Source organism: Triticum aestivum, chromosome 6A, assembly GCF_018294505.1.
Source record: "Triticum aestivum cultivar Chinese Spring chromosome 6A, IWGSC CS RefSeq v2.1, whole genome shotgun sequence".
In the NCBI taxonomy this organism is placed as follows: domain Eukaryota; kingdom Viridiplantae; phylum Streptophyta; class Magnoliopsida; order Poales; family Poaceae; genus Triticum; species Triticum aestivum.
The window spans coordinates 102085734-102107575 of NC_057809.1; the positions used below are offsets into that span (position 1 = coordinate 102085734).

Here is a 21842-nt window from a genome sequence, read left to right on the forward strand (position 1 = left end):
CGTGAGGAGCAACAAGCCCTCCAAGATTCAAGTCGAGCCGTAGCCAACCGAGGCCGACAAGCGCGTGAACAAGAGGAAGCATTTCGCGAAGAAATCCATGAACGACGACATCAAGCTCGCGTGCAACGTCAAGCTCGACAAGCCCCTCCACAAGCTTGCCAAGAACATCAAGTTCATCAAGAGCATGAAGAGAATGGACATCCTCCACAACAAGTCCGACATGAGGTCGACAACCCTCCGCGCCAAGAGCAACACGAGTTGGACAATTATCAACATGGGCGTCATCATCCCCGACCCCAACACAATGAAGAGCAACACTATGGCAAGCTCAAGTTCACCATGCCCAAGTTCAACGGAAGCAACGATCCCGAAGAGTACCTTTCATGGGCATTGAAAGTTGACAAGATCTTCCATTTGCACAACTACGACTAAGAGAAGAAGATCGCGATGGCATCCCTTGAGTTCCAAGACTATGTCCTCATTTGGTGGGAACAAGTCATCGAGCGCCGTGAGGCAAGAGGTGAACCACCCATCACCACTTGGGCGCAAATGAAGGATGTCATGAGAGCACGCTTCATGCCTACCTACTACAACCGCGACCTCTTCAAGAAGCTCCAACTACTCAAGCAAGGAACCAAGAGCGTTGAAGAGTACTACAAGGAGATGGAGATTGCCATGATATGAGCCAATGTCACAGAAGATGATGAGCAAACAATGGCACGTTTCTTGAATGGACTCAACCATCCTATCAAGAAGATCGTCGACTTCCAACCATACTCGAACCTCATCGAGCTAGTGCATCAAGCTACCAAAGCGGAACGTTAAGTGCAAGATGATTTCAAGTATGCCAAGTTCTCATCAAAGTCATACGGCTTCTCCAACACCCAAGCTTCAATGACTCCAACACCGTCTACCAAGCCTTCTACTAGCAACATCGACAAAGTCGAGTTCCAAGAAAGCTTCGTCAACTCCAAGTCATCCTCCTACTACAAGCAACTTCAAGCCAAGAACTTCATCATCATCCACTCCAACCGATGAGACCGTCAAGACGAGTTCCTTCAAATGCTTCACATGCAGAGGCCAAGGCCACAAGCCCTATGAGTGCACCAACAAGCAGACCATGATCCTCAATGATGACGGAACCTACGACTCGATGAGTGAAGGAGAAATGGACGCTCTTGAGCAAGTAGCCATGCACCGGCAAGTGAACGATGAAGAGGAACAAGTCTTTTGCGATGAAGATTCAAGTCCCGCTCTTGTTGTCTCTAAAGTTTTGACTCTCCAACATCACCAAGAAGAATACCAAAGATGCCACATATTCCACACCAAGGCCGGCATCAATGGACAATCCGTAAAGGTCATCATCGATGGAGGGAGTTTTCATAACCTCGCAAGTGAAGAACTTTGCTCCAAGCTCCAATTGCCCAAGACGAAGCATCCACATCCATACAAAGTGCAGTGGCTTAGCGACTCCGGCACTATCCAAGTCGAGCATCGAGTACAAGTCTCCTTCAAAATTGGTGCCTACGAAGACACCTTGGAGTGCGACATCGTTCCAATGACCGTTTGCCACCTTCTCCTTGGACGCCCATGGCAATTTGATAGAGGAGTCATCCACAACGGCCGAACGAACCACTACATCTTCAAGATGAAGGGCAAGGAGTACGTCCTTCGTCCAATGTCGCCAAGCCAAGTGATCGTCGACAAGCAAGCCACCCATCGTGGAGATCATAGTGAGACAGCGAGCCACCAAAAAGAGAGTGAGCGCCACAAGCCCAAACTGAACACCTCCACAATGAGCGAAAAGAAGAACTTAGTCCTATTTGCCACCAAAAGTGAGATAAGAGGAGTGTGTGAGAACCCATCTAGTATCCTACACTACGTCCTTGCGTGCAAGGACAATGCACCACGAAACTAACACTTCTCACACTCTTCCTCTAGTGTTGTCTTCTATTTTGCAGGAATTTCACAATGTTTTCCCCGACGAGCTACCTCCGGGACTACCTCCACTACGAGGCATTGAGCACCGCATCGACCTCATCCCAGAGCACCGCTTCCAAACAAAGCTCCCTACCACGTCAACCCCGAAGAAACCAAAGAAATACAAAGGCAAGTAAAGCATCTCATAGACCATGGACATATGCGTGAAAAGTTTGAGCCCTTGTGCCGTCCCGGTCATTCTTGTGCCAAAACGAGACGGTAGCTTTCGCATGTGCTCCGATTGTAGACCTATCAATGCTATCACCATTCGTTATAGGTATCCCATTCCACGCCTAGATGATATGCTTGATGAACTTAGTTGTAACGCCCTCGATGCGGCTATATCTCCTACGTGTCGAGGCATGACTTAGAGGCATAACCGCATTGAAAGCAATGTCGCAAGTTAGGCAATCTTCACAACATCCCATGTAATATATAGATAATAAAAGGGGAGATACATAGTTGGCTTACACTCGCCACGTCAATCAAAGTACATAAATAGCATTACATCATCCAATCACTCATGGCCCGACTACGACCCCAAAATAAAAGAAAAACCCAACATGCGACACGGCCCCGATCACCCCAACTGGGCACCACTACTGATCATCAGGAAAAGACACATAGTAACGGCGTGAGTCCTCATCGAACTCCCACTTGAGCTCAAGCGCGTCATCTGAAATGGAGTCATCGGGCCTTGCATCTGGTTTGGAAGTAATCTGTGAGCCACAGGGACTCAGCAATCTCGCACCCTCGCGATCAAGACTATTTAAGCTTATAGGTAAGGCAAGGTAAAATATGTGGAGCTGCAGCAAGCGACTAGCATATATGGTGGCTAACCTGTTCACAAAAGACAGCGATAAGAGAAGGCAAAGCGCGAACGAATAACTAGAGAACAACCTGCGACAAGCATTACTCCAACACCGTGTTCGCTTCCCGGACTCCGCCGAGAAGAGACCATCACGGTAACTCACATAGTTGATTCATTTTAATTAGGTTAAGGTTCAAGTTATCTACAACCAGACATTAACAAATTCCCATCTGCCCATAACCGCGGGCACGGCTTTCGAAAGTTCAAATCCCTGCAGGGGAGTCCCAACTTAGCCCATGACAAGCTCTCACGGTTAACGAAGGAATAGACCTCCTCCCGAGACATTCCGATCAGACTCGGTATCCCGGTTCTACAAGACACTTCGACAAGTTAAAACAAATCCAGCAACACCGCCCGAATGTGCCGACAAATCCCGATAGGAGCTGCACATATCTCGTTCTCAGGGCACACTCAGATGAGCTCTCCATACAACTAAAACCAAACCTCAAGTTTCCTCGAGGGGGCGCTGCACAGGACTCTAGTTCGGACCAACACTCGGAGGAGCACTGGCCCGGGGGGGGGGGGTTAAATAAGATGACCCTCGGGCTCCGGAAACCCAAGGGAAAAAGAGGTTAGGTGGCAAATGGTAAAACCAAGGTTGGGCATTGCTGGAAAAGCTTTAATCAAGGCGAACTATCAAGGGGTTCCCATTATCACCCAACCGCGTAAGGAACGCAAAATCCGGGAACATAACACCAATATGACGGAAACTAGGGCGGCAAGAGTGGAACAAAACACTAGGCGAGAGGCCGAGCCTTCCACCCTTTACCAAGTATATAGATGCATTAAGATAACAAGGAAATATAATGATATCCGAACAAGTAAATAATGTTCCAACAAGGAACGGTCTCCAATCTTCACCTGCAACTAGTAACGCTATAAGAGGGGTTGAGCAAAGCGGTAACATAGCCAATCAACGGTTTGCTAGTACATGGTGGGTTAGAGGTTTGACATGGCAATTAGGGAGGCATCATAAGCAAGTGGTAGGCATCGTAGCATAGGCATAGCAAAGCAAAGATAGAAGTGATTTCGAGGGTATGATCATCTTGCCTGCAAAGTTGTCAGAGTTGACTGGATCCTTGAAAGAAAACTCAATGGGCTCCTCGTTAGCGAACTCGTCTCCCGGATCTACCCAAACAAGACAAACAAGCAAACGGAACACAATCAACCACGTGCAAACTCAAACAATATGATGCAAACATGGTATGCTATGCGGGGTGCGATATGTGATGCATATGCAAGATTTGACAAGGAATGAATGAACCTGACCTCAACTTGGAAAACCAAGTGTGCCACTGGAAAGGTGAGATGATTTCGCTTGAAAACGATATAAAGATCACCGGAATCGGAGTCACGGTTTGGAAATGGCAAGCGATTCAAATATGACAACGGTCTGCGATATACAGCAAGTAGCCATCTAAATGCAACAAGTTAAACATGCTACATCACACAAACATGACAACAAAATACATGGCAGGGATCCATTCATGATGCTTAACAAAAGAGGAACACTGAGCTACGGCCAACTCATCCATTAACAGGTTCAAACAAGCATGGCAAAAATGCATTTGGTAAACAGATTTCAAACTTAGTGAAATTAACACTTGTCTGGAATTTCAGATCGGGTAGTACATTTTGGAGCACGAAAACTATATGCTACAGGGCCTGAACAGGGCAAAGTAAAGCATGGCATGGAGCTACTCAAAGAGCTTAACAAAAGTCCCTTAGTGACCTTGAGCCAACAGGGATCAGAAAATACATTTGCAAGCATGTGAATATGGCAAAAACATAATCAGATCACAGACTTAGTGAAAAAACTGGAGCATGCAAAACAGATATCAAGTAGGCATGTTTACGAGCTCGATGCACTCACTACAGAGCAAGTCATGACAATCTAAGCTTACACCCATCAAGAATACACATTATACAAGCTAGACATGGCAAGAACAATAACATGGCATGCACGGATCAACTACAACATCCTCGGCAAAATCGCTAACAAGTAGACAATCTGCCCAGATTCACGAAATAGCAAAAGTAGAGCTCCATTGACTCAATCTAGGGTGCTCCATAATTGCAAACAAAGACATGGATGGATAGAGCACTACAATATTAACAAATCATCCTTACTGGTCATCCTCAAAAGAGGCACGGATCACTAGGAAACAACATGAACATATGGCATATTGAAATAAACAGATCAAGGACTTAGTGGAATTGCTAAGTCCCTGAAATCAGCATTAACGAATGCACCACTTTGCAAGCTTGTGCTAGTCACCACACACATCACAAAAATACATGGGTTGCACCTCTGGAAAGATGGCAAAACATATAACAAAACTCATGTAGAGATCAGGGGCATATCATGCACATATTAATCATGGCAAAAAATGACAAATAGCTATTTAGAGCAGCAGATCTGACAATTATCTCAAATAGCATTCTTCCAACAGCATTTCGGGCATCAAGATGAACTCAAATGAAAATGATGCAATGAAATGAAATGATGTGCTCTCTGAGACGAACATTTTGATATGCTACATGCCCAAAACCGAGCTACGGATGCAAAGTTACGACACGACGAACATAGCAATTAATCTAGGGTTTCAGGCAAAAAGTCAACCGAGATATATCCTCAGATCCAGATCCGCACGCTTCCCGAGGCGGCGGCGGATCTCTCCGGTAACCCTGTAGACGACGGCGGTGGCGGGCGAGGATGGAGTGGCCGGAGCTGCGGCGGTGGCCGAGCTTCCCACCGGCGACGAGGTGGCCGACGGAGGTGGGGTTCGGCCGCGGCGGCGTCGGGCGATGAGGCGCGCGGGGCGGGGCGGCGCGCCGGAGTCGGGGAACCGCGGCGGAGCTCGCCGACGATGGTGGCGGTGGCCGGCGCAGGCTCCGGGCGCTGGCGTTGACGGAGATGGCGGCGGGGTCGGGCGATGAGGGAGGCAGGCGGCGCGGCGCGCCGGGCCGGGGAGGGCCCCGCACAGGCCTCGCGGGCCCGCGGCGGGCGACGGCGAAGTGGGCACGGGGGCGCCACGTGGCGAGCGGCAATTGGCGCGGGCCGGCGGCGGACGTGTCCGGCTAGGCTTCGGACATGTCCGGCGGCTGGAGAGGAGCGGGCTAGGGTTTCGGGGAGGAAGGAGACGTGAATTTCGGAGGGTGGTGTATATATAGGCATAGAGGGAGCTAGGAGAGTCCAAATGAGGTGCGGTTTTCGGTCACGCGATCGTGATCGAACGCTCTAGATGATGGAGAGGGTTTTGGTGGGTTTTGGGCCAAATTGGAGGGGTGTTGGGCTGTAACACACACAAGGCCTTCTCGGTCCCTCGGTTAACCGTTGGAGCATCAAACGAAGTCCAAATGGTACGAAACTTGACAGGCGGTCTACCGGTAGTAAACCCAGGCCGCTTGGCAAGTCTCGGTCCAATCCGGAAATGTTTAACCCCCACACACGAAAGAAAGGTAGAAATGACCACCGGAGGAGAACGGAGCGCGGAATGCAAAACGGACAACGGGGAAAATGCTCGAATGCATGAGACGAACACGTATGCAAATGCAATGCACATGATGAAATGATATGAGATGCATGACAATGATAACAACACACGACGACAAAAACCCGAACCCGAGAAAATAAAATAACTTAACGCCGGAAACGGCAAGAGTTGGATTACATATTGGGTAAATCATATCCGGGGTGTTACATTAGTGGTGCCACTATCTTTTCCAAAATTGATCTTAAGAGTGGTTACTATCAAATCCTCATACATGAGGGTGATGAATGGAAAACCGCTTTCAAAACCAAGCTTGGGTTATATGAGTGGTTAGTCATGCCTATGGGTCTTTCGGAAGCACCGGGTACTTTTATGCGTCTTATGAATCATGTCTTTCGCCCTTACATTGGTATATTTGTTGTGGTCTACTTTGATGATATCCTTGTTTATAGAAAATCTCTTAGAGGTCATGTCACCCATGTTCGAACCATTTTGCAAACTCTTCAAAAAGAGCACCTCTATGCTAATATGGAGAAATGCCTTTTTGGCGTTGACAAGCTCGTTTTCTTGGGTATTGTTGTTTCCTCTAAGGGTGTTCATGTTGATGAGTCCAAGATCAATGCTATCAAGACTTGACCACAACCAACCAACTTGCATCAAGTGCGTAGTTTTCTTGGCCTTGCGGGTTTCTATCGTCGCTTTGTGAAAGATTTTAGCACCATTGCTTCGCCTTTGCATGCTTTGAGCAAGAAGAATGCGCCTTTTGTTTGGGGACCATCCCAAGATACCGCTTTCAATGAGCTTAAGAATTTGCTCACTCATGCTCCCGTGCTTTCTTTACCCAACTTTGACAAACCCTTTGAGATTCATTTGCGATGCTAGTGGTAATGGCATAGGAGGTGTGTTAACGCAGGAGAAGCGCCCCATAGCTTACTTTAGTGAGAAACTTTCCGGAGCGCAACTCAATTATCCCATCTATGACAAAGAGCTATATGCTTTAGTGTGAGTTTTGCATGAATGGGAACACTATCTTCGTCCCCATGAATTCATCATTCATACCGATCATGAAACACTCAAGTACCTTAAGGGCCAAACCAAGTTGAACAAGCGTCATGCTAAATGGAGTGAATTTATTGAGTCTTTTCCTTATGTCATCAAGTACATTAAGGGTAAGGAAAACATTGTGGCGGATGCCCTTTCTCGCATATGCATGCTTGTTACTCAACTTGAATTGGATGTCATTGGTTTTGAGCATATCAAAGAATTGTATGAGCATTATCCTACTTTTGCTACTCCTTATGCCAAGTGTTTGACGCTCACCTCTTGGGAACGCTATTACATCAAAGATGGATATCTTATGAGAGCTAACAAACTTTGCATCCCTGAGTCTTCTCTTTGTTTGTTGCTTTTGCAGGAATCTCATGGAGGAGGCTTAATGGGACATTTTGGACGCGACAAGACTTTCGCCACGCTCTCCAAGAACTACTTTTGGCCCAAGATGTACCGCGACGTCAACCGCTTCACCAACTGATGCTCTACATGTCGCAAAGCTAAGTCAAAAGCTCAATCCCATGGCCTTTACATGCCTCTACCAATTCCATATCAACCATGGGAAGATATTAGCATACTTGGCTTGCCTAGGACTAGAAATGGAAAGGACTCGGTATTTGTCGTTGTGGACCATTTCTAAAAAATGGCACATTTCATTCCTTGCAACAAGATAGACGATGCATCACATGTTGCTAATCTCTTTTGTAGGGAAATATTGTGCCTACATGGAGTGCCAAAGACTATCGTCTCGGACCGCGACGTCAAGTTCCTTAGCTACTTTTGGAAGATCCTATGCACCAAGCTCGAAATCAAGCTACTCTTCTCCACGTCGTATCATCCACAAACCGACGGCCAAACGGAAGTTACCAACTGCACACTCTCCGCTCTACTTCAAGTACTCATCAAGAAGAACATCAAGGAGTGGGAGGAGTGCCTACCTATCGCCGAGTTCGCCTACAACCGAGCAAGACACTCAACAACCGGCAAGTCCCCCTTCGAGGTCGTCTACAGATTCAACCCATTGTCACCGTTGGACATTCTTCCTCTACCACTACAAGAGCGCATAAATTTGGACGCTAGTGCACGAGTGACACATCTCAAGAAGGTGCATGAAGATACAGGAAACACCATCGAGCGCCAAGTTCAACGCCTTGCGACCAAGCTCAACTTCAACAAGCACCCTATGGTATTCAACACCGGAGATCTCGTGTGGCTACACCTTCGCAAGGACTGATTTCCCCAAGAACGCAAGTCCAAACTTCGACCACGAGCGGATGGACCCTTCAAGGCGCTCGCACGCTACAACGGCAACGCTTACAAGATCAACCTCCCGCGCGACAAGTACAACGTGAGCGACATCTTCAACGTCAAAGATCTCGCTCCCTTCCATGGTGATGAAGCATTTGATCAGAGGACGGATCTTCCCCAAGGGAGGGGAGATGATGCGGAGCATCCCAAGGCCATCCCCATGGACCCAACTACATCTCCTACAACACCTCTTGGACCCTTGACACGAGCACGTGCAAGAGCTCTTGAAACTGAGGTGACATCTCTCCTCTCACAATTCCACTTCGATGCACATGAGACATGGCTACTACCTCACATGGACACATTGTGCATACTCAGGTATCATGGAGAAGCTAAGGAGCAAGAACAAGAAGAAGAGGAAGATGGACGAGAAGACGGAGAAGAAGGAGGGCTGCAGGAAAAGTCCCAGCCATCGGACGACCGGCCGGGACCGGACGTCCGGCGCCTGATGCTCCAGCCGAACCCCAGCGAGCGGACGTCTGGCCCAGACCGGATGACCGGTGCCCTTGCACCCGAGCCAAACGAGCGGACGACCGGTGCCAGCGGACGACCGGCAGCCATCGGAAATCTGCTACACCATCATCCGAACCAGAACGAGCGGACGACCAGCAGCCAACGGACGTCCGACAGCTCCTGAGACACCGGACGCCCGGTCCCCAGCGGACGTCCGGTACCTGGCTGTGTCCAGATTCGGGCCCGAGGCCCATGTACCCCTACTTTCGCCCCATTTGCACTTAGACTATAAATAGACCTCCTATTCATCCTAGCTAGGGTTAGCATTGGTTTAGCTCATTTGAGAGATAGAGCATCGCTCATCCACATCGGAGCTACTCCTCGAAAGAGACCGCGGCCTCTTCGGAGAAGATCCCTTTGGATTCAAGACCTCCTCGCGGAGAAGAACATCAAGACCTCCTCACGGAGAAGACCGGCTACCCTTGTATCGTCCTTAGTTGATCGTGTACCGTGTGGACTCTTATGTATCCGAGGATCTAGCACATGTGTGACTATCTTGTGTTGGTTTAGTGTTTCTCCCGTGTTTTCCCTTGTGTTTCCCCCCGTTTTCCCCTTGTGTTCTTCGTGTTCATTGCGGGATCCGCTCCTTTCGTGAAAGAATGGCCCCTAGGGTTCCTACCCTACATCACACGCACAACACAGAGTTCATGGCTAATTGAAGAGCTTGTAGTTACAACGGCATGACTGACACTCTTCTCCTCCTCTCCATCCCCCCTATATTTACTCACCCTGCCCACCACTACTTACCCACCCCCTCTTTTCTCTCACTGTCAACCTCCCTCCTCCCCATCTCCATGAGCTATAGCTCCAGCTCCAACGCCAACCCCTTCCCTTGGGGTATTGGCTGGAGGGCCTTCTTCCTCGGGTGGACGGCTGGTGACCGGACCAAGTTCGAGAACACCATGGAGGTGTGCTCGAACTTCGGCTCCATGCCTGAGATGCAGAACGAATCAAATGAAGTGCTCATGAAGGCCAGTAAAGAAGAGCTGAAGACGCTGATTCCTGACCCAGCGAAGGGCGCGATGGCAGTTGACATCATTCGCTGGGCCAGAATTAGGCCGTCTCCGTCGACCCTAAACAGAGGAAGAAGTGGTGCAAGTACAAGACCTACTGGGCTCCTAATGACCGCCATGCCGCAGTGTACTGGGAGACGGCTATCGCGCCGCCGGCGGTCATCGGCGGGGAGTCTAAGGAGGAGGAAGAAGAAGCGGTGCAGATGCTAGCAAGGGCGCCGGAGCCAGGCCGTCGTTCCTGGCAGATCAACCTCAACTCCGCCGAGGATGACGACGACGACCCGCCGGCCCGCACGGTGATGAAGAAGAAGATGAAGGCCAGCGGCTCGACCAGCCGCTCCGCACGCCGGTGATGGCTGCCGCGGTCAGCCGGTGTCCGTTGTCCACCCCCTATCCCCCAATCCCCTAATCCCCCTTCTGCATTCCGATCTTGCATGTATGAACTCGTATGAACTAGTATGAACTACCCTATTCTTACCTACATATTCCCCATTCCCCTCCGCCCTCGATCGAATCTATCATCGTGGATCGAATCTAGGGTGCATGTCGAAGAGATAGAAGTGCTTACCGCCATTGATGGAGTCCCGTGGTGTTCTTCCTCTGCTCCGATCCGCCGCCACCTGTGATGGAGTCCGGTGGTGTTCTTCCTCTGCTCCGATCCGCCGCCGCCTGTGAGAGTTGGGAGAGTGGGGAAGGGTGGGGAGAGGGAGCGATGAGGGGCGGCGAGGCTAATAACTGCCGGCGTTTCGGGAAGCAACGCGGCTTCTCGAGCGTGGCCGCGCGCGTGCGGCCGCTGCCGCCCACGTGCACCGCTCGAGCCTAGCCTTGGAGAAACTGCCGATTCGTGGGTTTCTAGTGAGCCAGATCCAGAGCTGCTTTAAGTTCCATACAATGCAGACCCAATAGTAAAAACAGAGAATCAAACAGCCCATACACATCCCGCACGACCCTGGTTGGGCTCGATGCGGGCAACCAAATACGCCCCAAACTGCGTGTAGTTGCATACACCGAGACAATGCAGACAACAAAACAACGTGCCAAAGTTGATCTCCTAATGCAGAAAGTCCATATGCAGGCAACCAAACAACTCGCAGATGTCGCATATGAGGCTGTTTTTCTAAAATCAGACTGAGTAAAGAAGGACATGCAACACAAATACTGTGGCATACGGCAACCAAACACGCCCTTAAAGAGCATCACCGTGGTGAGAGGAAAACCGAGACAACTTTATTCGACGTGACGCCGTCCTCACCGCCCCGGCACAACCAAACGGAACAACGATGGTACCTGAAACAGCACGGAAGACAAGCAGCGTGGAAAACCTTACTTGCGTCCAGCACACTCGTGTTCTCTCTCAAAAAAAAGAAAAAACCCAGCGGCGGGCACGCTGGACACATCCGCGATCCGATCCACCCACCGGACGCGGCGACACCGGTCCCACTCCACAGCCCTCTCTCTCGTCTATCCGTCCTCCTCCCGAGCTCGAGACTCGTGCCGGTAGCTTCAGTCCTCCACGTCTCTTCCCCCCCCCCCCCCCCCTCTCCGATCCATCGATCCCCAGGTCCTCGCGGCGGAGTCAGCCATGGCGGGGGCGATCCGCGTCACCATGGAGGTGGGCGCAGACGGCGTCGCGCTCATCACCATCTGCAACCCGCCAGTCAATGCTCTGCACCCCATCAGTAACGCCCTCCTCTCCGTTCCTCTTGGGGTTGGGGTGGGTTTCCGTCGGGGCTCCTCCCGCTAGTCTAATGCCGTGCGCCGGTTCGGTTCTCCCCGTGCAGTCATCCAGGGGCTCAAGGAGAAGTACGCGGAGGCGGCTGGTCGCGACGACGTCAAGGCCATCGTGCTCACTGGTGAGATCCTCTTCGCTGGTGGACTCTGTTTTATGTAGTTGTTGTACGAATTGATGTTAGGAAGTACTAGAAATTTTGTTTTGTTTTGTTTTTCTGTGAAATTCGTTAAACACCCAGCTATTTCTGTATTATACTAGGACAGTTAGGATGGTACTGGAGCTGTCGCCATCGTGTCATTTCATTTGTGCTGTTCCCAGTCATCTTAGTGGTGGCGTTGCTTCAGTATTCTAGTCATCGTTGCTCGAGTTATTTTTAGGATGCTCGCCGCTTGGCTGAAAGTGGGAATCTCACTAGAATTTTCAACTGAAGTACGAAGGGAGCTGCTCCTTGTCATAGATTTTTGACTACAGGGAAGCTCCCCTGCTTCTGCACAGGTCAAAAAATGGTGAGCGGGTGTAGGTGTTTCTATTGTAAGGACATAGCGTGACTATAATCTAGATAGGAGACGTATATGGTACTATGACTGACCTACCACAATAAGAGGCATACTTCTTTTCTGTCACTGCACACACAGAGGAGGCCTTACGGCGCAGTGCATTCGAGGGATGTGGGCAAGGGGTTAAAAAATCAATTCAGGAAATTTGCTATTTCTGATACTTCTTTCTTCTGTATACTTACTTCATAGTTTTTATAGGTGCTGCGGGGAAATTTTGTGGAGGCTTCGATATCAATGTCTTCACAAAAGTTCATGAGACTGGTAAGGGGTGTCTTCATTTGTACGGTTGGTAAATTGATTGTCCACAGCCTAGCTTTTTTGGACAAACTGTTTTATTTTCTTACACATTGAACATGGGTTTGCAGGAGATGTGTCACTTATGCCTGATGTATCTGTTGATCTTGTATCAAACATGATGGAAGGTTTGGCTTTTTTGTTTCTAGTTTTCTCATAGTTTCTATTATTTATGAATGATGGAACTCTTTAGGTACCTCAAAATTTGTATTGGTATCACAATATCTGGGCCTGACTGTGAAAACCTCTTTACATGCAGATGGCAAAAAGCCTTCTGTTGCTGCAATTCAAGGCCTTGCTCTTGGTGGCGGTCTAGAGTTGATTATGGTCTGTCATTTTTGTTGCTATCCCATAGAACATTTTTACAGTGGTTTATCATTTTTAACCTGTAGCTGAACCTAAGTCCTTTTTATCTTATAAACGGCAATTTCTTTTTTTAAAAATTGTCAGGGTTGTCATGCTCGGATATCTACCCCTGAAGCTCAACTTGGATTACCAGAGCTAACTCTTGGCGTGATTCCTGGATTTGGAGGTAGGGAATTAGGGATACATCTTTTTCCGGCAGCTTGAAATAATGATTTTATTTGCTTGCTTTGTAATGGGTTCTGAAACCTTTTCACTTATCATGTAGGAACTCAGCGTCTACCGAGGCTCGTAGGTCTGCCCAAAGCAATAGAAATGATGCTGGTAAGTCTAATCTATCTTCTGTGTAACTTGTTATGCTGCTCTAGCTGCGTCAAATAAACTTCGTCTCCTTAGTTGATTAACATATGCAAAGTACATTAACCAAGAGGCATATAATAGTGAAAGCCAATTTTAAGTTAGTGGCTTGAGTTATATTCATTCATATTCAACCATGATAGTATAAGATTTTCAAAGAACAATGAATTTTGAAAAACTAAAGCATACATAAGAATCTCATTTCAAATTGTTAATGCCTGGTACATGTATGTAGCACCGAACATATTAGACACCCAATATTTTTTTGAACCAACAGTGTATATGTAATGATCATCTGGAAATTAGTGTCAACCTATCTTCTTTCTTACTCCTATCATGTTCAGTTATAATTAATGCATTCATAACATTTGCTTCAGCAATCGAAGTTCATTACGGCGAAGGAAGGAAAAGAACGTGGTCTTATTGACGCGCTTTGCTCCCCCGATGAGTTGATAAAAATGTCACGTTTTTGGGCTCTGGAGATTGCAAATTACCGCAAACCTTGGATAAGATCTCTTGGCAGAACCGATAGGCTTGGTTCACTGTCTGAAGCTCGTGCCATATTAAGTATGGCAAGACAACAAGCAAAGAAGGTTGCAGCAAACATGCCACAGCACCAGGCCTGCCTAGATGTTGTTGAAGAAGGTGTACTGTATGGAGGCCAGGCTGGTGTTGTGAAGGTTTGAATTTCCTATTTGTCTTAGTACATACTCTAATACCATCTACGTGCTTCTCTTTAGTTAAACAGTTAGCTGGGCACCATATCTCCCCAGAACTTCTAGAGATTAGGCTGGTCTTATTGTGTCAATTGAGAATTATACTTGAAGGGGTGTGTGTGGGTGGATGGGTGAGAGGTGGGGAGGGGGGATACACTTATACTGAAGGTAGATGCCATTTGCCAATATGCCCTAATTTAGTAATTGCTGATAAGCATAAGGTAAGAAAGCCCCTATGCAGCCATGTCTCTAGTCAGTTTCTCAGAAGAACCTATATTTCTTAGTTTCTCAGAAGAACCTATATTTCTTAGCTGAATTTTGCCCAGGGTAACAAATTAACTTGACAGTTACGTTGGGATCAGTGCTCTGCATGACTTAGGCAGGCTCCATTTGGCATCGTGTTGGATTATGATAATCCAGCTTATCTATGCAGTTTTATCTAGTTTACTGTTTGTTTAACAAACTTATCCCTACTTCCACAGCTTCTTTAGCAGCATATTATAAAACAAGTTCAGCACAACACAATTTAGCAACCACAGGCTGAGCCTTAAAAATAATACTAACAAACTTTGATGTAGACAACAATTGTTTCTTCATTCTGTTCTTATTACTTATACATGTGTTTGGTGAATCTACCTAAATAATGCAGGAAGCCAAGGTTTTCAAGGAGCTGGTACTATCAACAACGTCAAGGGCACTTGTCCATGTATTTTTTGCCCAGCGTTCCACCACTAAGGTTGTCCTCCTATTTACCTTCTCTTTTCCTGATTCACTTCTCATGTGTTGCCACTAACCCACTATCTTGAGTTTGCAGCACATAGTTAGCCTAACTTGGAAATACTTCCAATCCCTTTGTTTTTAGTTATTTTATAAGCAGTTACACTGCGTCAATGCCTATCTGCAACTCCTTGGTTATATTTATTTCTACTATCAGAGAACAAAAGTAGAACTTTTAGAGCTCTTTTAACTTTCTAAATGCACTAGCATACCTCTTAAGAGGTAAGAGCAGACACATCCAAACTGTCTGCCGGTATTGGTAACAAATAGTATTTTTTTGCTAACCTGCTACCACCGTTAACTTTGGTCTCCTTACAAATGGAAAGTGTAATTAATTTACCTTAACCTTGGTAATTACCATCACCCATTAAAAAGAAAATGGATCATAACTAATCTTGTTTTTTTTCAGTTGTAGAACATAATTAAACAATATATACAAGCATGTGCTATGACATGTGATGTTACAAGTTCCTTTGAGTACAGCCTTTGCCCACAGACGCATGTCGTTACAAGCTTTTATTATTTTTCATGTAATCAAATAAGTACTTCAAGACATTTTAGTTTTTCACCATTCAAATTAACTATGTGAGAAGCAAATTCTGCTACATGAGAAGCAAATGTTGGATTCTGAAATATAATCATGTAATTTTCATATTTGAATAAACCCATAGCTCCCCCGCAAAAAAAGAACAAACACATAGCTCATATGCACGACCATGTTTGAAAAAAAATACTTAACTTCTTCGTATAGTAGGAATGCGTAGCAATATTTGCATATTATCAACTGGTGAATTTTCAGTTATATTATTTCTTTTTATGCTAAATATCCAAATATATAAGCCAGTTGTACCTATTTAGGTCATGGATGACTTATCACCTTTTAGGAGCGTCTTAATTATTTTCAAACTTCTACATGTATGCTTACTGCAATATTTCCCCTTCTGTTCTTTGTGACCCAAATTAATTTCTTGTCCATTTATTTGTGTAGGTGTTAATTTTTGTTTGTACCACCATCCAACCAGACTACGTTACAGAATATGATACATGATCTTAACTAACCATGCAACCAGACTACGTTACAGAATATGTATGATGCATGATCTTAACTAAGCTTTGCTCAAATTGCATGCCATATGTGAACACATCAAAGCTAAATTGCTGCAAGGATGCCATTTGATGTGTCAACTTTTGTTTTGCCCTCTTTGGTTATTTGTAACCTGGTGCACTGTCTGACTCTTACAGTTGATTTTTTTAGGTACCAGGTGTTACTGATATTCAACTCAAACCTAGGAAAATAAGAAAAGTTGCTGTTATTGGTGGTGGTCTTATGGGCTCTGGAATTGCAACCGCCCTTCTTGTTAGCAATATATCTGTTGTCCTCAAGGAAGTAAACCCTCAATTTTTGCAAAGGGGACAAAAAACAATAGCAGGTCAATTTTGTGAAACTACTGTAGCATTTATTGGGAATTTCTTTCTGATGGATATTGGATTTTGATTTCTTGTTGGTGTAATATTTAAACATCAAGTTATTATAAATGATGTTACTGAACAACACCGATGATCTTTTGCACAGGAAATCTTGAAGGCCTTGTCAAAAGAGGCTCACTGACCAAGGATAAAATGAGCAAGGCAATATCACTTCTCAAGGGTGCATTGGATTATTCAGATTTCAAGGATGTCGATATGGTTATTGAGGTTGTCCTCATATAATTTATGATTTACTCAAGACAAATAGTTGTGCATATTATTCAGGGTCCCTCTAGTGCGTGAAACTTATATTCATGACATTGTAGTGCATTAATGAATCTTATGAAGGTTTCCATAAAATTGTTATAGGGAATTTTAATAGATAACATTGATATGGTTATGCAATCTATTACATAGTCATTGCTTGTTAGATTCTTATGCCACAGATCTTCTCTTGTAGGCTGTTATTGAGAAGATTCCTTTGAAGCAATCAATTTTTGCTGACATTGAGAAAATCTGCCCACCACATTGCATACTTGCAACGAACACGTCCACCATTGATTTGAATATTGTCGGCGAGAAGACAAATTCTCAAGATAGAATTATAGGGGCTCATTTTTTCAGGTTTGTCTTTCTCTTTTGAGTTATTTTTTAACACTCCCTGATAACTAGCAGTGTTCCAACTTAAGAAGTGTGCTTAGGACTTATGAATCAAGGCTACTGGAACACTTCACATCATAAAATTTGTTAACACATGCATGTAACTATTGAATTCATTGACACCATATATTGGAATTTAACTGCATGCATCTAATTTACGACGGGAAAGCATACTTATTCTTCATAGAGGGAAATTTGATTGTTATGCTAACAATTAAGTTATCCTTAGCGCTAAGTGTTAATGTGTGAACTTTTTCATGGAAGTTCCCATAATATTCTAAAGTTACTAGATGTAGGACAGGGCTATTCTTGGTGTCGCTTTACTGCATGATAATTTTTTGCGATGCTAATACTCCTTACAATTCAAACACAAGGCAATGACCGAATAAAACCTTTTCACAAGTATTTTGCTGAAGGAATATCCAAAAATAAATCATAACCCGCTCTTCCAAATGGACAACCATCATCAATTCCTGCAGGGAAAAAAATGTATAACCTATTATTCTTTAATCAATAGCAAAATGATGTTTGCATGTCCCAAACGACAAGTGGGCAATTTTGTTTGATTTAGCACAATTTCAAGTTAGATGCCTTCATAAGGTAGTAGATGTTGCAATATGTTCTTATAAGAATCTATTTTGGGAAGTTATGAGAAGCTGTTTCTATTGAACTTTCATACAAATGTTCGGAAAATATGTTACAAGCATGGGATTATGGAAATAACACTCCTTGAACTTTACTGAATTGGATGATATATCATTCCTTAAAGCTTTACTTGCTTATTGAGAAGGCGACTTGCTAATGTTATGTTATTTACAGCCCTGCTCATATTATGCCCTTGCTTGAAATTGTCCGGACGGAAAGGACATCACCACAAGCTGTCCTTGATCTCATTACAGTTGGGAAAATAATAAAGAAAGTCCCTGTTGTGGTTGGCAACTGCACAGGCTTTGCAGTAAATCGTACATTTTTTCCTTACGGACAAGCTGCTCATCTTCTAGTTAGTCTTGGAATTGATCTTTTCAGAATTGATCGAGTAATAAGCAACTTCGGCATGCCAATGGGACCTTTTCAGTAAGTGCTTTGACTCTGTTTTTATGCTCATGTGTGGGATAATGGCCAATGGTCTCAAATTAAGTTCCTTATGTGAATGAGCATGCAAATGTTCCCATTCAACTATAGACAATTTGTTTTCTATTTTTTGATGAAAATGTTCCAGTATGTATTGTCTGTTCACTTACCTAGAATAAAATAGATGCAACCCACTTCAGAGCAATTTTACTATAATGTTATGGTCCACTATGAGTCTATGAGCATGTAGTTGTGATAATATCACTCTAGGAAAAAAAGGCAACTTATTAGGATATTTGCAATCCACCTAAAAAAGAATATTTGCAATCAAAGAATTTGAACTTAATCAATAATATCTGCACAAATATATAGATCGAGCATTATTTGCTTTAAATAATATTGTAGTATATGTTAAATAGAAGTTGATGGTGAAAGCTGTGTTCTGCTTTAGAGACCATGTCAATGTCAGAACAATTAACTAACACTCAACCATCTTTGGGATATGCTTGCTGTGCCTTAGCTAGCTTACTACAATGAACAGAACAGTGCAGTGCTCAGGCATCATCCATTGACTCTTTCAAAAAATTAATCATGATCACCAAAGAGCTAGCTATAGGCAGGGGTGCGTGGAACCTTGCTATCCATGTGCCAGAGCCATGAGTTGGTTGCGAGATCTTATGGGTTTCACCTCTAGCCTACCCCAACTTGTTTGGGACCAAAGGCTTTGTTGTTGTTGTTGTTGTTGTTGTTATTCACATGAGTTCTTATGCTTGGCTGTTCCCATTCCCCTGCAGACTCCAAGATGTAGCTGGATATGGAGTAGCCTTGGCAGTAAAGGATATATATGCAGCTGCCTTTGGAACACGGAATTTTCACTCTGGTCTAGTGGAACTGATGGCGAAGAATGGGCGGCAAGGTATGCTTCTGAACCTGCTTTCGCTCCAGCTATGACTAGAGTGATAGTTACTGCACCATTCCCGTATATGCATTTTTCACTTAAAATTTCCCTGTTACTTTACAGGAAAAATCAATGGAAAAGGTTATTACCTTTATGAGAAGGGTGCGAAGCCAAAGCCTGACCCTAGTGTTCAACATGTGATCGACGAGTACAGAAGACAGACAAAGAAAATGCCGGGTGGAAAGGTTTCGCTTCCTCTTTCTAACTTTCTGTTACGTTGTTTCTGCATCTACTAAAAAATGCCGTGCTATCTCATTTGTTAATGGAAGGTTTTCCTAATATTGATACATTGACTTGCTTGCAGCCTGTTACTTTATCGGATCAAGATATATTGGAGATGGTTTTCTTCCCAGTCGTTAATGAGGCATGCAGGGTCATGGATGAAAATGTGGTGATCAGGGCTGCTGATCTTGATATTGCATCTGTCCTTGGGATGGGCTTTCCCAAGTACAGGTAGGCAGCAGCTGCTTATCTCTGACTGTCCTAAATCCTAGTTAACCAATGACAATCTGCATTCAATCGAAATATGATTACATTATATATACAGGTTTAGATTCTACTGCTGGCTATATGCTGTTATAAATTATGGACCTAATTTAAGTCTTAGGTAGCCGCATTGTCTGTCATATATCAGAATAGATTTAACAGCAATTGATTAGGAGCAGTGGCGGGTGAGCGGCTGGTGGGCATGCACGTGGGAAGAAAACGGAGGCGCGTGAGGGAATAAGTGGTGGTAGGTGAGTGGGAGAGTGTCGAGCCATGGGCGTGATCCATGGGAGTGTGCGAGCTTGGGCGGGATCGCTTGGGAAGCAGCGCGATCCAGCTGTGTGGGGGCGGGCAGGCAGCAGTTGGGGGCGGCAATTTCCGGCGGCGCTGGCTTTAATCTGAGGGGAGCAGGGCAGGTTTCAACCTGAACTACTGTAGTGAGTGAGGGCTTCACGTGGGGAGACGTCTGTGGGTTTTGACCGGAGGAGAGCAGGTAAAGCTGGAGCGAGTAGCCGTTTGGAAATTCCCCAAAAAGCTAATTATAAATTCTTCTCCCCATCGGAACAATGAGTACGTGGTGGGCGTGATGGAAAAGCAGAGCAGATAGGGAAGACCGATCCAGAGAGAAACCGATCTGGAAGAGACCGATCGATTGAGGGAAGGATGGGCTGCGGCGTCCAGAGTGAATAAAAAAACCTTAAACCGTGAGCTCTGATACCATGTGAGGAAGTATGCAACTTGTATTTCCATGAGGTTATAGGTCGATATATATACACGTCTATGTGTGGTAAATATGCAGAAAACCCCTTATACAATGAGGATTTTACACGGATATATATATATATAGCTATAACAAGCACTTGAAGCTAGTGAGTTAGCTCTATACCTGATTATTTTTAAATCGCCATGTTCTTTCCTTCTGCTCATTTTAGCTGATAGTTTTAATGATACTCAAGCAGATGTTCTTTCCTTCTGCTCAGTTAGCTGATAGTTTTAATGATACTCAAGCAGTTTTTAGTTAAGTAAACATATATGCAAGCTATAATTTACCTAATGTACGATACAATCCCTGTTAGTTGTAGTCATCTTTATGATATGTATTTTGTCATTATTATTACTGTTAGTTGAAGGTGTGGTGGTTACTTTGGAGTATTAGTTGTAATCTGTAGTCTTTTGATGAAGGGGTGGCCTCATCTTCTGGGCTGATACGGTTGGAGCATCCTATATACATTCAAAGCTTAGCAAGTGGGCTGAAATTTACGGTGATTTCTTCAAACCATCATCATACTTGGAGGAGAGAGCGAAAAGCGGCCGACCACTGGTACACTCTTGCATTCCCCCTCTTTCTGATGGATTATCTTAACCTAACTGGCTGACTATGTTGACTTGTTGCATATAGATTTTTCGCGATTACATTTTACATACAAATAATGATGAACATAAAACATTAAGATCATCCATGTCTAATTATTGTACGACTTGTTTAACATAATCTGCTGTGTCATTGCTAGAAATTATTTATTAACTTATGATTTTCAATAAATTTTCTTTCTGACTGTCAACTGTTGTCAGTCTTGTTTTGTCGAGGCTGTTCGTTGGCACACGAAACTACTTGCATAGTACTAGTAGTTGAGAAGCTGGAAAATTAGTGGGTGGATTTTCTTTGGGATATGTTCTGGGTAATTTGTTAAACAGAGAAAAATCTCATAGTTATGGTTCCAGAAGTTATATATGGTAACGGTGTGATGGCAAAAGTTCAAACTGGAGCTTAAATTGTGGCCTGTACCCATACTGCGCATCTTTAGACAATCATAAGGCCATCTTATCAATTGGTTGAAATATTGTGTTGCTCCTTTTCTTATCAATCTTGTTGGAAATTAAACATGCCAAAATATCCGCAGGGCGCGCCGAAGACGGCTCAGCAAGCTCCGACGAGGTCACGCATGTGAGGTTCAGCATACGAGGCACTTGGCACGGTTTTTGCTTGAACAGCGTCAACACTGCCTTCGGCACATATGTGGTGGTACTCAGAAGGACCTCCAGGGCTGATACAACAATCAGAATAAATAAATGTCTAAGCATACTGTTCTGATTGTAGTTCCATAACTGTAAATCTGTAACTATATGGTATTGTGATTCTGTCGCAAGTAGAATAAAGACCCCGTGTATGCTGTA

General features: G+C 45.0%; 1 protein-coding gene across 1 annotated transcript; it reads left to right on the top strand.

The window, feature by feature from the left end:
* Positions 1–11620: 11620 nt before the first annotated feature.
* Positions 11621–21842, top strand: LOC123132309 (peroxisomal fatty acid beta-oxidation multifunctional protein). Its single transcript, XM_044552099.1, has 18 exons — positions 11621–11908; positions 12011–12082; positions 12717–12779; positions 12884–12940; positions 13072–13139; positions 13263–13344; positions 13444–13499; positions 13910–14212; positions 14898–14984; positions 16281–16455; positions 16599–16720; positions 16953–17116; positions 17972–18226; positions 19018–19139; positions 19245–19366; positions 19486–19634; positions 20850–20988; positions 21569–21842. Exons 1-18 carry the CDS (start codon positions 11812–11814, stop codon positions 21614–21616), a joined length of 2181 nt encoding a protein of 726 aa, XP_044408034.1. The 5' UTR covers positions 11621–11811; the 3' UTR covers positions 21617–21842.